The 14,946-nt window shown below is 43.6% G+C and overlaps 1 protein-coding gene across 1 annotated transcript in view; it reads right to left on the bottom strand.

Annotated features, from left to right (window-relative positions):
• KSR1 (kinase suppressor of ras 1) overlaps positions 1-14,946 on the bottom strand; it is a 261,155-nt gene that overhangs the window by 125,767 nt on the left and 120,442 nt on the right. Inside the window, exon 2 of the mRNA XM_075336591.1 lies at positions 13,735-13,875. Within this exon, the coding sequence (XP_075192706.1) occupies positions 13,735-13,875 (141 nt within the window). The remainder of the gene's footprint in view (positions 1-13,734; positions 13,876-14,946) is intronic.

Genomic DNA, 14,946 nt, shown 5'->3' with positions numbered 1-14,946 from the left:
ATATTCACTTCACTGCGGCCGGAAGCAGCAGCAGCGGGGAATCGGCAGGACCGGAGACCGAAGTTCAGCACCACGGACAGCGATGCCAGGGACAGGTGAGTTGAAAGTACTCGTTCTCCGTGTGTTATCACGGATAACACACGGAGAACACACGTACTGCCATAAACACGGCTCACGGAGAGGAAAATGCACCTTTGACACGTCCGTGAAACACGTGCGTGATTTTCACGGACGTGTGAAGGGGGCCTAAAGCAGTGTTCACCAACTCCAATCCTCAATTCTATCATGTGAGGAATACTGGCCTAAACCATGCAAGAACATGCTCCTTGCTTTGGATATTGCAGAGTTGCAGAGGAAGCTGGTAACAAAGGCAATTAGCTGTACACAAATGAATTAAAAAGTCCTCCATTCTTCAGAATAAAGAGAGAGAGTATTTAAAAGGGATTTCCACTATTAGGACAACCGTTACTGATTCCACTTGTTTCCCCCAGTTTAAATAAAAGAGCCTGTACTCATTTTTCGTTCCGGCGCCGTTCCAGTGCTGTCGGACCAAATGAGTAAATCAACAGGAAGTTACGCTGCCGCTTCCACACACTTCCTGTTGATTGCTCTTTTGGTCCGAAGGCGTAAGTGATGATTGGACGCGAGGCTCGTGTGATGTCACAATGTAACGTGTGCCCCAATTACTGACAGTGCTGGAACAGCGGCAGAACGGTAAGAGAGTACAGGGTCTTTTATTTTAACTGGAGGAAACAAGTGGAATCAGAAGGGGTTGTCCTAGTAGTGGACAACCCCTTTAATAAAAGGTAAATTGCAAAGTTGCTTTTTCATAAAAGCACTCTTACCCATTTATCAAGATGAGACAACCACTTTAACTAAAGCCCACTTTACACGTTGCAATTAGTTGTACAATCGCATTTGCGATGTGACACGCCCAGGTTGCATACGGGATCTTATGCGATTGCACGTTGGTCGTTCATTTGCTGTCACACGAGCGTTAGTAGTCTATGTTAAATTGGTCAATTTTGTGTGCGATCCTTTAGATCATGTGTTCTGTGACGTATGCATTGGGCACCTTTTTTTTTTTTTTATTTATTGACTTGCCAAGCGTGTGTACTGTGTAGGGATGTGTTTTTACTATGTCATCTGCCATTCAGCTCTGCTACATGGCCGCTAACAGCAGACACAGACAGCCATGTAGCAGAGCTGAATGGCAGATGACAGCAGACACAGACAGAGCCGCACTGTCAGAATGAACTCGGGTGAACTTCACCCGACTTCATTGTCATGCTGCGGCTCTGTCTGTGTCGCGTCCTGATTAGCGCTCACCTGTGAAGGACTCACCGGTGACCGCTAATCTCCTAAGTTACTGAAGTTAGCAGCCCTCTCTCATACTCACCAATCCCCGATCCCCGGCGCTGCACGGCATTCACACTGCTCCGGCGGCTTTTACTGTTTTGAAAAAGCCGGCCGCCCATTAAACAATCTCGTATTCCCTGCTTTCCACGCCCACCGGCGCCTGTGATTGGTTACAGTGAGACACGCCCCCCACGCTGAGTGACAGGTGTCACACTGCACCCAATCACAGCAGCCGGTGGGCGTGTCTATACTGTGTAGTGAAATAAATAATTAAATAATTAAAAAAAACGGCGTGCGGTTCCCCCCAATTTTAACACCAGCCAGATAAAGCCATACGGCTGCAGGCTGGTATTCTCAGGATGGGGAGCTCCACGTTATGGGGAGCCCCCCAGCCTAACAATATCAGCCAACAGCCGCCCAGAATTGCCGCATACATTATATGCGACAGTTCTGGGACTGTACCCGGCTCTTCCCGATTTGCCCTGGTGCGTTGGCAAATCAGGGTAATAAGGAGTTATTGGCAGCCCATAGCTGCCAATAAGTCCTAGATTAATCATGTCAGGCGTCTATGAGATACCTTCCATGATTAATCTGTAAATTACAGTAAATAAACACACACCAGAAAAAATCCTTTATTACAAATAAAAAACACAAACATATACCCTGGTTCACCACTTTAATCAGCCCCAAAAAGCCCTCCTTGTCCGGCGTAATCCAGGATGCTCCAGCGTCGCTTCCAGCGCTGCTGCATGGAGGTGACCGGAGCTGCAGAATACACCGCCGCTCCGGTCACCTCCACGCAGGTAATAAAGACAGCCGCGCGATCAGCTGCTGTCACTGAGGTTACCCGCTGTCACTGGATCCAGCGGTGGCCGCGGGTAACCTCAGTGACAGCTCAGCTCATCGCGCTACTCACCGCCGCTCCTCTCACCTCCACGCAGCAACTGAGGTGAGTAGCGCGATGAGCTGAGCTGTCACTGAGGTTACCCGCGGCCACCGCTGGATCCAGTGACAGCGGGTAACCTCAGTGACAGCGGGTAACCTCACTGACAGCTCAGCTGATCGCGCTACTCACCGCCGCTCCTCTCACCTCCACGCAGCAACTGAGGTGAGTAGCGCGATCAGCTGAGCTGTCACTGAGGTTACCCGCGGCCACCGCTGCATCCACCGCTGGATCCAGTGACAGCGGGTAACCTCACTGACAGCTCAGCTGATCGCGCGGCTGTCTTCATTACCTGCGCGGAGGTGACCGGAGCGGCGGTGTATTCGGCAGCTCCGGTCACCTCCATGCAGCAGCGCTGGAAGCGACGCTGGAGCATCCTGGATTCCGCCGGACATGGAGGGCTTTTTGGGGCTGATTAAAGTGGTGAACCAGGGTATATGTTTGTGTTTTTTATTTGTAATAAAGGATTTTTTCTGGTGTGTGTGTTTATTTACTGTAATTTACAGATTAATCATGGAGGGTGTCTCATAGACGCCTGACATGATTAATCTAGAACTTATTGGCAGCTATGGGCTGCCAATAACTCCTTATTACCCCGATTTGCCAACGCACCAGGGTAAATCGGGAAGAGCCGGGTACAGTCCCAGAACTGTCGCATATAATGTATGCGGCAATTCTGGGCGGCTGTTGGCTGATATTGTTAGGCTGGGGGGCTCCCCATAACGTGGAGCTCCCCATCCTGAGAATACCAGCCTGCAGCCGTATGGCTTTATCTGGCTGGTATTAAAATTGGGGGGAACCGCACGCCGTTTTTTTTAATTATTTATTTATTTCACTACACAGTATAGACACGCCCACCGGCTGCTGTGATTGGGTGCAGTGTGACACCTGTCACTCAGCATGGGGGGCGTGTCTCACTGTAACCAATCACAGGCGCCGGTGGGCGTGGAAAGCAGGGAATACGAGATTGTTTAATGGGCGGCCGGCTTTTTCAAAACAGTAAAAGCCGCTGGAGCAGTGTGAATGCAGTGCAGCGCCGGGGATCGGGGATCGGTGAGTATATGAGAGAGGGGGATAGACTGACATGGACAGAGAGTGAGGGACAGAGATAGTGACCGACTGACAGAGATTAGTGAATGACAGACATTGTGAGGCGCTTCAGAACGCAGCTTTTCAGCTGCGCTCTGAAGCGGACCTTTTTTAAGCTGCGGTGCAGAGCGCACACCTGCGCACATAGCATCAGACACCAAAATCGTATGAGGGATGTCACACGTTACAATTCACTAGGTTCGTGCAACAAAACACTCAATTCTAGAGAATGATACGATGTGTTTGCGATCAACGGTTTTGCGTTCAATCCTGATCGCACGTAGCTGTCACACGCAGATACCTCACAAACGATGCCGGATGTGCGTCACTTACAACTTGACCCCAACGACGGATTGTGAGATATATTGAAGCGTGTGTAGCGTGCTTAACACTTTTGGTTACCAAAACATTTTCACTTTTATACATCTACAAGAGGTTTTGTGTTTTTTTGTGAGATGAGCTGTTGTTTTCCAATGGTATTATTTTAGGGTATGTATAACATTTTGATTGCTTGAGTTTGTATTGATGCAGGTGGGATGCACAAACACTGAAATCCTAGTTTTGTTTTTAATTTTGAGTTTTACTCTATTCACCATCCGTGCTTCATTCATGCGACCGTTCCATCTGTCCTGTTCAGTTCCTGGATATTTGTGGACCTACTGACACAACCATCTTGTCAATGTCTTTTGTGTAGGATCGGATGGCACACGGAAGCAGTTCTGTGTGCTTCCGATCCTACAAAAAACACATTAGATGCCGTATGTCCGTTCCGTCATTATGGAACATGTCCTATTCTGTTCCTTAATAATGGACCGTGACTCAATACAAGTCAATGGGTTCGCAAAATCTCCGGAAGCCACACGGAAGCACTTCTGTGTGACTTCTGTCTGGTGCCTCTGCAGTCTGTGTTCCACTCCCCAGTCAGCCCCGCGGCTGTTCGCACTGCAGTGTGTTAGCATATGCCCGCACTGCAGTGTGTCAGGAACTGCCCGCACTGCAGTGTGTCAGCAGCTGCCCGCACTGCAATGTGTCAGCAGCTGCCCGCACTGCAGTATGTCAGCATCTGCCCCCATGGCAGCGTCGGATATCAAAGTGTAGACTGGAGGAAAAACGGGTTTAAAAACCGCGCTAGGAAACCACGAGCAAGGATGTAAATGAATATTTTTCTTTTATTTAGATAATTCCAACGCGTTTCGGAGACCCATCTGTCTCCTTCCTCAGGGAAAAAGAATCGAAGAAGAGATTCTTTTTCCCTGAGGAAGGAGACAGATGGGTCTCCGAAACGCGTTGGAATTATCTAAATAAAAGAAAAATATTCATTTACATCCTTGCACGTGGTTTCCTAGCGCGGTTTTTAAACCCGTTTTTCCTCCAGTCTACACTTTGATATCCTTTGCTCAGACACGGAGCCGCTGCTGAACCACTAAAGCACTCATCCACGTTCTCTAAGGGGTTGTGACTGGCACAACTCAGCCAGGTGAGTGTGTTTTAACCCTTTTTCCCTCTGCCCTGTAAATCGGGTAAGACCCTATTGCGCCTTTTCTCTCCTACTACAGCTTCCCATGGCAGCGTCAGCAGTTGCCCGCACTGTAGGCTTGACAAATAACGCAGGTAGCGTTCGAAACGCGTAGCCGCACATGGGCTCCCTTATTTTGTCCCTCCTAATGACAAGTATTTTTTACGTCCTTTAAAATAAAGCTTGCACAAGGTTTCATATTATTACGGAAGCTGGATTATTTTTTTTCTTCTATCTGCCCGCACTGCAGTGTGTCAGCAGCTGCCTGCACAGCAGTGTGCGAGCAGCAGCGGGGATGATGAGCGTTGCCGTCAGGTTAGTAAAGTTCATTACCTGCTGTGATAAATTCCTGCACTCCTCATGTGAGCGCTTGTCACTGACTTCTACCCCCGCCGTGTTCTCACATCACCTCTCGCGGGTGGCCCGAGACTGTGACTAGCGGTGACGTCACGGGCTCCCTCGACACTTCGCTTGTGAACGCGGCAGTCATTGAACTCAGTGACGACCGCTGATGTCCGGAATGCAGCGGCTTCCATCACTGCAGGTAATGTACCTCGCTAACCTCCTGAAGTCAGCGCTGGTCATGTCTTGCAGTGACCTGGGTTGACTTAATGATATTAGCTCAGGTCACTGCACTGCTCTCTGAGCCAATGGGGAACATTCTGTTCTTTATTGACTGGGACAGTGAGTATGGATCGTCGTGGGACCCCCTTATTATTATTATTACCCCCTGTGCCCCTGCACTGCCCCCTCCCCGGTTATGCTGTAACAATGCTGCAGTTTGTGCAATAAATTTGCTGTTAATATCTACCAGTGAGTTGCCGCCATTCCTTCTCATCTGAAGTTCATATTGGATTCCTGCACTTTGGCAGAGCACCACGGGGATCGGCTGGAGATCCGTGATCCACGGGAAAACCACAGACTCGTGAGTACACACCTGGGCTTGCAGTGCCTAGCCTTTCCTTTCTATTACTGTTTGCATAGATAATTATCTATTATCTATAATATATCTATTATAATAGATAGAAACAGATATAGATACATACAGACAGAGCAACAGAAATATAAATAACGTGGCAGTCAAATAGACAGAGCAATCAGAATGATGTGTAATGACATTCCTGACGCTGGACTACATCGGACCTGGGAACTTTGCTTTAGAATACATTGGTGAATGAGGGACAGTCTCTGGTTTTTGTTTCTCTCTTTTTATGTTTTTCTGGTTTGCATTTGTGGACTATGTCTGAATCCCTGGACTATGTTGGACCTGCATTTTTTTTTAAATAAATTGGTGAACCAGGGAAAAAGTGGGGGAGTGGTAATTTAAAGGAAGCATTTCTGTGTGTGTGTGTGTGTGTGTGTTTTACTTAAAGGTAATCTGTCAGTAGGTTTTTGATAATCTGAAGACAGCATGCTGTAAGAGTTAATATTCAGATTACAGCCCTGTGTCTTTTATCTCAAAGTGTGCTTTTGTCTAACTGCAATGTTAGTTTAAGTGTCTAGACTTTATCATTAGTCTGACTGAGGAGCAGGTGAGCTGAAGTCCGACTCCACCCCCTTCTCTGATTAGTAGCTTCTGTCTATGGTGATGTACACTTAAAGCCTGGTGTGGGCAAAGGCAGCTTGTGCGGTTCTGCTACATACAAAAAGTAAGATCTTTGATTATATCAGAACGGCGCACCCAATAAACTAAGTAATACATCGTTAGAGTCAGGATCTCTTTGCCTACATCATGCTGCTCTCAGATGAGGCAGGAAAAACCTGCTGACAGATTCCCTTTAAAGGGTTAGTAATGGGGGTGTCTGATAGACAACTCTCCATTACTGACAATACAGCTTGATGCCAGTTGACACTATACAGCTGACATCAACCCCATAAACTATTTCCCCAATTGCCAGGGCAATCAGCAAGAGCCGATAATGTCAGCTTGCAGCTGTTTGCTTAACCTTTACTAGTTATCAAAAATAGGGGGCCCCCACGCCATTTTTTTCAGTTATTTATTTAATCATAAAAAGCTGTCAAATAATCTCCACAGGTTGCAATTTTATTATTTGTCAGGGGGTTGTGCAATTACATTTATTATGTCTGTCTATGTCTCTATCTATCTATCTATCTACCACTATCACATTGATTGCAGTCCAAAAATGCTAGAAAAATCACAGGTGAAAAATGTCAAAAATGTGTTTTCCCTGCCAAGATATGCAGAAATTTCTGTACCCAATTCTCAACATATGCACATACCCTTAGAATACATTCACACAACCGTATTTTCCATCGCTTTCCTAGAAAAAAAAACACCTGACATCACAATGATAGCCTCAGAGCAATGTCAATTCGTTGGGCTGTTCAGAAAGTTTCATCTGGACTGAATGTCTGTGTGGGAAAAAAACAATTGCAGCATGCAGTATTCTGTTCAGTATTTTGGATGAAACTTGCCTATTCAAGTTTATGAATGCTCAAAAACATCAGATCCCATATGGATGGTTAAATACTCTTGTACATGGTTTTTGTTCAGCAATGGTGTCCTGCGTGGTGAGCGTGCATCAAGGCCATGGAGGTTGCGTTCATTACTTATTGTATTCTTTGAAACAATTGTGCCTGCTGATTCCAAGTCTTTCTGTAGCCCTCCACAGGTGGTCCTTGCCTCTTGGCAACTCTTCTGATAGTTCTTTTCACTCTTTTGTGTGACATCTGGTTCATCAGTATTTTAGAAATTCTTCTGTAATCAATGCCATCAGTATGTTTTGCAACAATAAGGTTGCAAAGGTCTTGAAACAGCTCACTGGTTTTACCCATCATGAGATGTTTCTTGTGTGGTACCTTTGTTAATGAGACACCTTTTTATAATATATCAGTTGAAGCAGCTGATAATATTTTTAAATAAGTGTCAGGATTACTTTCTTATTATTGATACATTTTAGCTGGTATCATGACTCTTCATGGCATTTTTACTTCAATTTTTTCACTACTTTTTCAGTGTGACATTTCTCATTATTAGACATAAATTAATTTAGGGATTTCTATGGATGGATTTTTTTTTTTGCTGTGTGGATTGAATGGGTTGTTACCGACATCTGATGTCTGGTGACACATTTATGTCAATAGCACCTTTAGAAATATATTTACTTAGAAAATTAGTGACATGTTCAATACTTATTTCATTTGCTGTAAATAGATTGATATATAAGGATATTATTCTCTTCCTGACTTAATGTTCCCCTCTATATGATAAAGCGTACAATATGCTATGTTATCCTTGAAGGCACAGTCCAGGTCCTTATATATATATATATATATATATATATATATATATATACATAAATTGTAAAATATGTCCAGGTTTTTTTAATCAAATCATTTCACAACTCAAGAATACAATGGATAAGTGCCGCAGAGCTCATATTTGTTATGTTTGGCTCTGTTCTGTGAATATCTCATTCTATCACGTCCACACCCCATTGAATTCCTCCCATGAGACCTTATTATACAAACTTATGGTGCGAGTCCTTTTAACTGCTAAATACAGGTATTAGACTTGAAGGGGTTGTCGCTTCTTTTATCTTCAGAAACACACTTCCCTCCCTCTTGGCCTCCCACTTTCTGGGGGGCGTTGTGTTCCTGATGATTGACAGTTCAGACCAGCAGCAAGATCTTGTCCCTTGCCTGAGCTATGTGCTATCCAATGCTGCATGTAAAGACAGCTATGCACAGAGACAGAGGAGAGCAGGGGCTCTGAAGCCCCAGCATTCAGCCAGCTTCTGAGCATTGTTGCAAGCGCTGCACTCCTTTCCTAGGGAACCGGACACCAGTGAGTCTTTCTCCTTCGCCAAGATAATCCATCCCCCTCACAGTTGTGGCATATCAAGATGCTGATAAGACAGCATGATTATTGCATAGGTTTGCCTTAAGCCTAGGTCACACGTAGCGACGCAGCAGCGATCACGACGACGATCTGACCTTATCAGGATCGCTGCTGCGTCGTTACATGGTCGCTGATGAGCTGTCAAACAGGCAAATCTCACCAGCGACCAGTGACCAGACCCCAGCCAGCAGCGACGCGTGGAAGCGATGCTGCGCTTGGTAACTAAGGTAAATATCGGGTAACCAAGCAAAGTGCTTCGCTTGGTTACCCGATATTAACGTTAGTTACCAGCGCACACCGCTTAGTGCTGGCTCCCTGCACCCGTAACCAGAGTACACATCGGGTTAATAAGCAAACCGCTTTGCTTATAGTTACTCGATGTGTACCTTAGCTACATGTGCAGGGAGCAGGCAGCCGGCTTCAAGAAGCTGCGGACGCTGGTAACGAAGGTAAATATCGGGTAACCAAGCCTTTGCACTGCGACTCCAGAATAAGGAAAACCAAGATGGCCGAAAGGGTAGGCGCCAGTCCCGGAGAACGGAGCCACCCATCCAACTGTTGTGCACCGGAGCAACCTTCTAGGTGAGTATTATAAAGTGTTTATGTTCTACACAGCGGCCTGGGCTCTTATATACAGCATGTTAGAATGCTGTATGTAAGAGACCAGTGGTGGTGGCCGCAGCTTATAGCCTGAAAAAGTGGTGACAGGTTCCCTTTAAAATCATCTAAGACTAACCATGCGGACAGCTGGTGCAATAATTGGTTTGCAGAACAAAAGAATTTCTCCACAAATTGTCAGAAACTGTCTCAGGGAGGCTCATCTGTTTATCGTACTCATTGGGGTCTCTACCTGACTACAGTTCGTCGTCATAACCGACTTTAGTATGCAAATTCTCACTTTCAATGGTGTCTGGCATGTTAGAGAGGTGTTCTCTTCATAGATGAATCTCGGTTTCCACCTTACAGGGAAGATGGTAGACTGTCTATGGCATCGTGTGGATGAGTGGTTTGCTGATTTCAACCTTGTGAATAGAGTGGCCCATGGTGGTGGTGAGGTTCTGGTATGGGCAGGTGTATGTTATGGACAATGAACACAGGTGCATGTTATAGATGCCATTTTGAATGCACAGAGATACTGTGATGAGATCCTGAGGCCATTGTTGTACCATTCATCCACAACCATCACCTCATGTTACAGCATGATAAGGCAAGACCCCATGTCGCAAAGATCTGTACACAATTTCTGGAAGCTGGACACATCCCAGTTCTTGCATGGCGAGCATACTCATCGGACATGTCACCCATTGAGCATGTTTGGGATCCTCTAGATCGGCATTTACGACATCATGTTCAAGTTCCTGCTAATATTCAGCAACCTCGCACAGCCATTGAGGGAGGAGTGGACCAACATTCCACAGGTCACAATCAACAACCTGATCAACTGTATGATCCTGATCCTGTACGCGAAGGAGAGGTGTTACATTGCATGATGCAAATGGTGGTAACACCAGAGACAAACTGGATTTATGACCCCTCCAGACCCACTCTATACTGTAAAACTGTATATTTTATAGTGGCCTTTTATTGCGCCATCGTAAGGCACACCTGTGCAATAATCAAGTTGTCTAATCATCATAATAATAATATTTATTCATTTATATAGCGCTATGAATTCCATAGCACTTTACATACATTGGCAATACTGTCCCCATTGGGGCTCACAATCTAAGGTCCCTAACTGTATGTTTTTGGAGTGTGGGAGGAAACCGGAGAACCCGGAGGAAACCCACACAAACACGGGGAGAACATACAAACTCCTTGCAGATGTTGTCCTTGGTTGGAATTGAATCCAGGACCCCAGCGCTGCAAGACTACAGTGCTAACCACTGAGCCACCGTGCCACCCATCATCTTGATATGCCATACCTGTGAGGTGGATGAATTATCTTGGCAAGGAAGAAGTGCTTACTAACACAAATTTAGGCCACGTTCAGCATTTAGTCAGTATTTTACATCAGCATTTGTAAGCCAAAACCAGTAGAGGGTTAAAAATACAGATGTGGCGTACATGTTTCTATTATGCTTTTCCACTAATCAATAAACTCATGATTTTGGCTTATAAATACTGAGGTTAAATACTGAATGTGTGAACGTGGCCTTAAAAATTAGTGAACAATATTTGAGAGGAAAAGGTCTTTTGTCTTAGATCTTTGAGATCAGCTCATGAAAAATGGGAGCAAAAACAAAAGTGTTGCATTTATATTTTTGTTCAGTATATTTAATACATTAATGTTAATGTATTTTCAGAGAAATAAAACGTATCAAGAAGCTCAAGAACAGATTGCACAGAACATGTAGTATCCAGCGCGAAGCATACAGCTCCATCAGTGAGCAAGGCAAGCATGGGGGAGGAGAGGGGGCTGATCAGCAGCAAAAGTGATAATTAATTCCCACAATCTGCAAAGGAAAAGGAACAGATAGCTGCTTGGAGAATTCAGCATCATCTACAAATATTCTACACAGATACAGCCATTAACTGTGCTCCCTCCAAATATGCACGAAGCACTATATATATTATATATATATTTATTATGTACCAATAAACCTATATAAGTCATAAGATAATGAGAATAATAAAGTGCTAGTGCATAAATAAATACAAGAAAATGAATAATGCCTCTCAATACATTCCCATTTATTAACACTAGAACTACTGGACTCGTGACACCTATATAGAAATATATGGTGCAAAGTAGTCAAAATGACTACCTCAGTAGTTCTAGTGTTAAAGGTATACATGAGACATGACATAGTGGCGTGTGATTACCTAAAATGAAGGACACACTCAGGCTGCTTTTACACAAGACATACAGTTCCCTGCAGCAGTCCTACATGCTCCTCGGGATTCGTGCCTGCGCTTGTGCACCAACTGTAGGGATACGGCTCACTTGGCGGCGTTTAAGGTACACATAGAAGACGACTTAGGCCTAAGCCACACAGCGAGAAAATCAGTGCGAGTGGAGTGCGATAAAACATCGCATTCCCCTCGGACCAATATTAGCCTGTGTGTCAGCACACATGAGCGATTATATTCTCAGCCCTAATCGGACCGAGAAAACAATTGCAGCATGCTGCAACTGTAATGCAAGACTCTTCCTCTCGCACCCATTCAAGTGTATGTATTCAAGACCTGAGTAGTCTCGAAAGCTTGCAATTATTACCATCTTTTCAGTTAGCCATTAAAAGGTATCAACCACTGAGAACTCTCTGTTACTAAGTCCTGTTGTGTATAAATACGTGACTCTTCAGATTTTGTGTTATACCATGCCTGATGAAGAGACCTGAGTAGTCTCGAAAGCTTGCAATTATTACCATCTTTTCAGTTAGCCATTAAAAGGTATCAACCACTGAGAACTCTCTGTTCTTTTAAACAATTTTTTTATCTCTACTGGCTAACACGGTACAAAGATATATTTTACTTGTATCAATATGGGGACATAAGAATTTGATCCCTTGCTGATTTTGTACGTTTGCCCACTGACAAAGACATGACTAGTCTATAATTTTAAGGGTAGGTTAATTTTAACAGTGAGAGAAATAATATCCAAAATAAAATTCAGAAAATCACATTGTATAAATTATATAAATTTATTTGCATTTTGCAGATAGAAATAAGTATTTGATCCCCTACCAACCATTAAGAGTTCCGGGTCCTACTGACCACTTAGACACTCCTAATCAACTCGTTACCTTCATTAAAAGACAGTTGTCTTAAATTGTCACCTGTATAAATACTTCTGTCCATAGACTCAATTAATCAGTCAGACTCTAACCTCTACAACATGGGCAAGACCAAAGAGCTTTCTAAGGATGTCCGGGACAAGATCATAGACCTGAACAAGGCTGGAATGGGCTACAAAACCATAAGTAAGACATGCGCACATCAGTCCGACATGGCTCAGAATCTGGATGAGAAAAAACTGACCATCTGCTCCAACTCATTGACTAACATTGGTCAAAGTGTAATGAGAGATTTTCTCGCATTGCACTCGTTCGATTCATATATTCATGTGCGCCTACCCTTAGCCAAAAATTGGTGTAGCGTGATGGACTAAAGTAAGCCAATATATGGCGCAAACACAGTGAACACAATTTAAAGAAGCACCAAATTTATCAAACAGCATAAGACACTTTAATAAATTTAGCAACAAAAAGGAGACAGCTGCACTCTGTAGTGCTAAGATATGTGTAAGAATGAATATAGAAATATAGACATGCAATACTGCTATAAAAAACATGTATAAATTGAGATACTTGGCATACATAAGTGGCCAGTTTTATGTGAGCCCAAAAGCCAATGACAAGGTGACATCTTTGTAGGATGCGCCATTAGTCTTTTTCTTAGAATACTTTGATAAATTTGGCACATTTTATGACTATTTTATGATTTTAGTAAATGAGCCCCAATGTCCGATTCCTATGGGCAGCAATAATTGCCATGACATGCACAGCACTGTTTCTCTAGTCATAAAGTGAATATAAAAAGTTTTGGTTGTCAGCTGTTGTGCTGGAGAAGGGAGCAAGTTGGGACTCATTGGTTAAGCTTGAGGGTAAGGCATTTAAATCTAACTAGTAACAACATCTGCAGGGCAGGGAGGAATAGATCCATCCAGCAATAAATCAATTCAATGTGACAAATGAGCTCTACTCAGTGTGAGAAACTTCTTAACTATATTCCATCATGGCACCTAACTATTATAAAACAAGAAGAGATTTACGCAATATCTCGATATTGGAGCCTGATTAGTACTGTTGTGCTGTAGAGGTTTCAGATATGTCTAATTATGTAACCGATAAACCCTTTAAAAAAATAGCTATAAAAAATAATAAGTATTGTGTACATAAATTAAGAATTTAGTGACAAAAATGAAATATAATTTTCTGTATATGAATAAAAAAAACTTACCTGCACAACCTCATTTCTCACACCAACGGTATGGAGCCAGTCACTGACTTTAGGATATCGGTTCAGCATCTGTGTTCTCTCAGGACGAGGCACTTGAAGCTTGCACTGAAGCTGCTTGCTGATATAGTTCATCAGCTTGGCCTACAAGGATGAAGTAGTAAGTCAATACATTGCAGTGCTCCGTGTAAAATTATTTTTAAAATAACAGTAAAACGTGTAAAAAATAAAATAAAAGTAATTATCAGAAAAACATTGGGAATTGGTACTCCGTCTGCCCTTGTGGTAGGAGTATAGGTGAGAAAATTGTCCTGTCACTACTTTGGTGACTTTTTGATGTTGAGTTTTAGGAGCAGATTTTCCCCATAGAATTGTATCAGATGCAGAAAATCCTCAAGAAAAATAGTGGTTTTAGTGCATTTTTGCTGCAGAAACGCACTAAAAAGAACGCGTAATCCGCACAAGTCTGCATCAATGAAAGTTTTGTTAAAGTCATATACTAGGAAATATTAAAAACAAAGAGGCTTCATCTAAAACATGACATATCAAAAAAGACAAAAACCACATAGTCAAGACTGCAATAAAATAAAAGTGAGAAAATTGGAATGAAAAAAATGCAAGTAAGTTAATTTACTTTATAGTGCAAAAATGTTGCAAAAACTCTGCAACTTCAAAAACTCAATAACAGATAATCTAAATCAGAAATAAAATATTTGTGTTAATGGGAACCTGTCACAAGGATAGGAAGACTAGATAGGGACATCTAGGCTAACCCTCAGACTGGGGACCCTGCGCTGTTTCTTAGCTCAGAGGTACACTTGATAGTAACAAGGTCTGAGTCGCTAGCGTGACCCTTACTCCTGTCCAAGCCCTGGTGTAACTCCCCTTTACTCCTCCACCCAAGGGGTGAGCCAGAACCGTAGTTACAAACCCCACAACAAAACACAGACAGGGGTAAAACCAAAACTCGTACACCCAGCAATCAAACACAAAGGAGCGATAATACGTGCATAGGGGAAAATAACATAAAGACCGGAATCGCTGCACGAGCTGGAGCTATTATCGGCACTGAGGATCAGGATCCAGAATGTTATATAGGAAGCAGACTGCTGTGATTGGTAATCAGCAACCTGAGCTTCTAGTTGAGTTCCCCAGGTCACCAGGAATTAACTCCTGCAGGACTGAAGAACAGTGCACATGAAACAGCTGACGCCC

The sequence above is a fragment of the Anomaloglossus baeobatrachus genome, chromosome 2, assembly GCF_048569485.1.
Source record: "Anomaloglossus baeobatrachus isolate aAnoBae1 chromosome 2, aAnoBae1.hap1, whole genome shotgun sequence".
Taxonomy (NCBI): domain Eukaryota; kingdom Metazoa; phylum Chordata; class Amphibia; order Anura; family Aromobatidae; genus Anomaloglossus; species Anomaloglossus baeobatrachus.
Note: the sequence above shows the minus strand (reverse complement) of the source record. Positions and strands in the feature narration are given on the sequence as shown.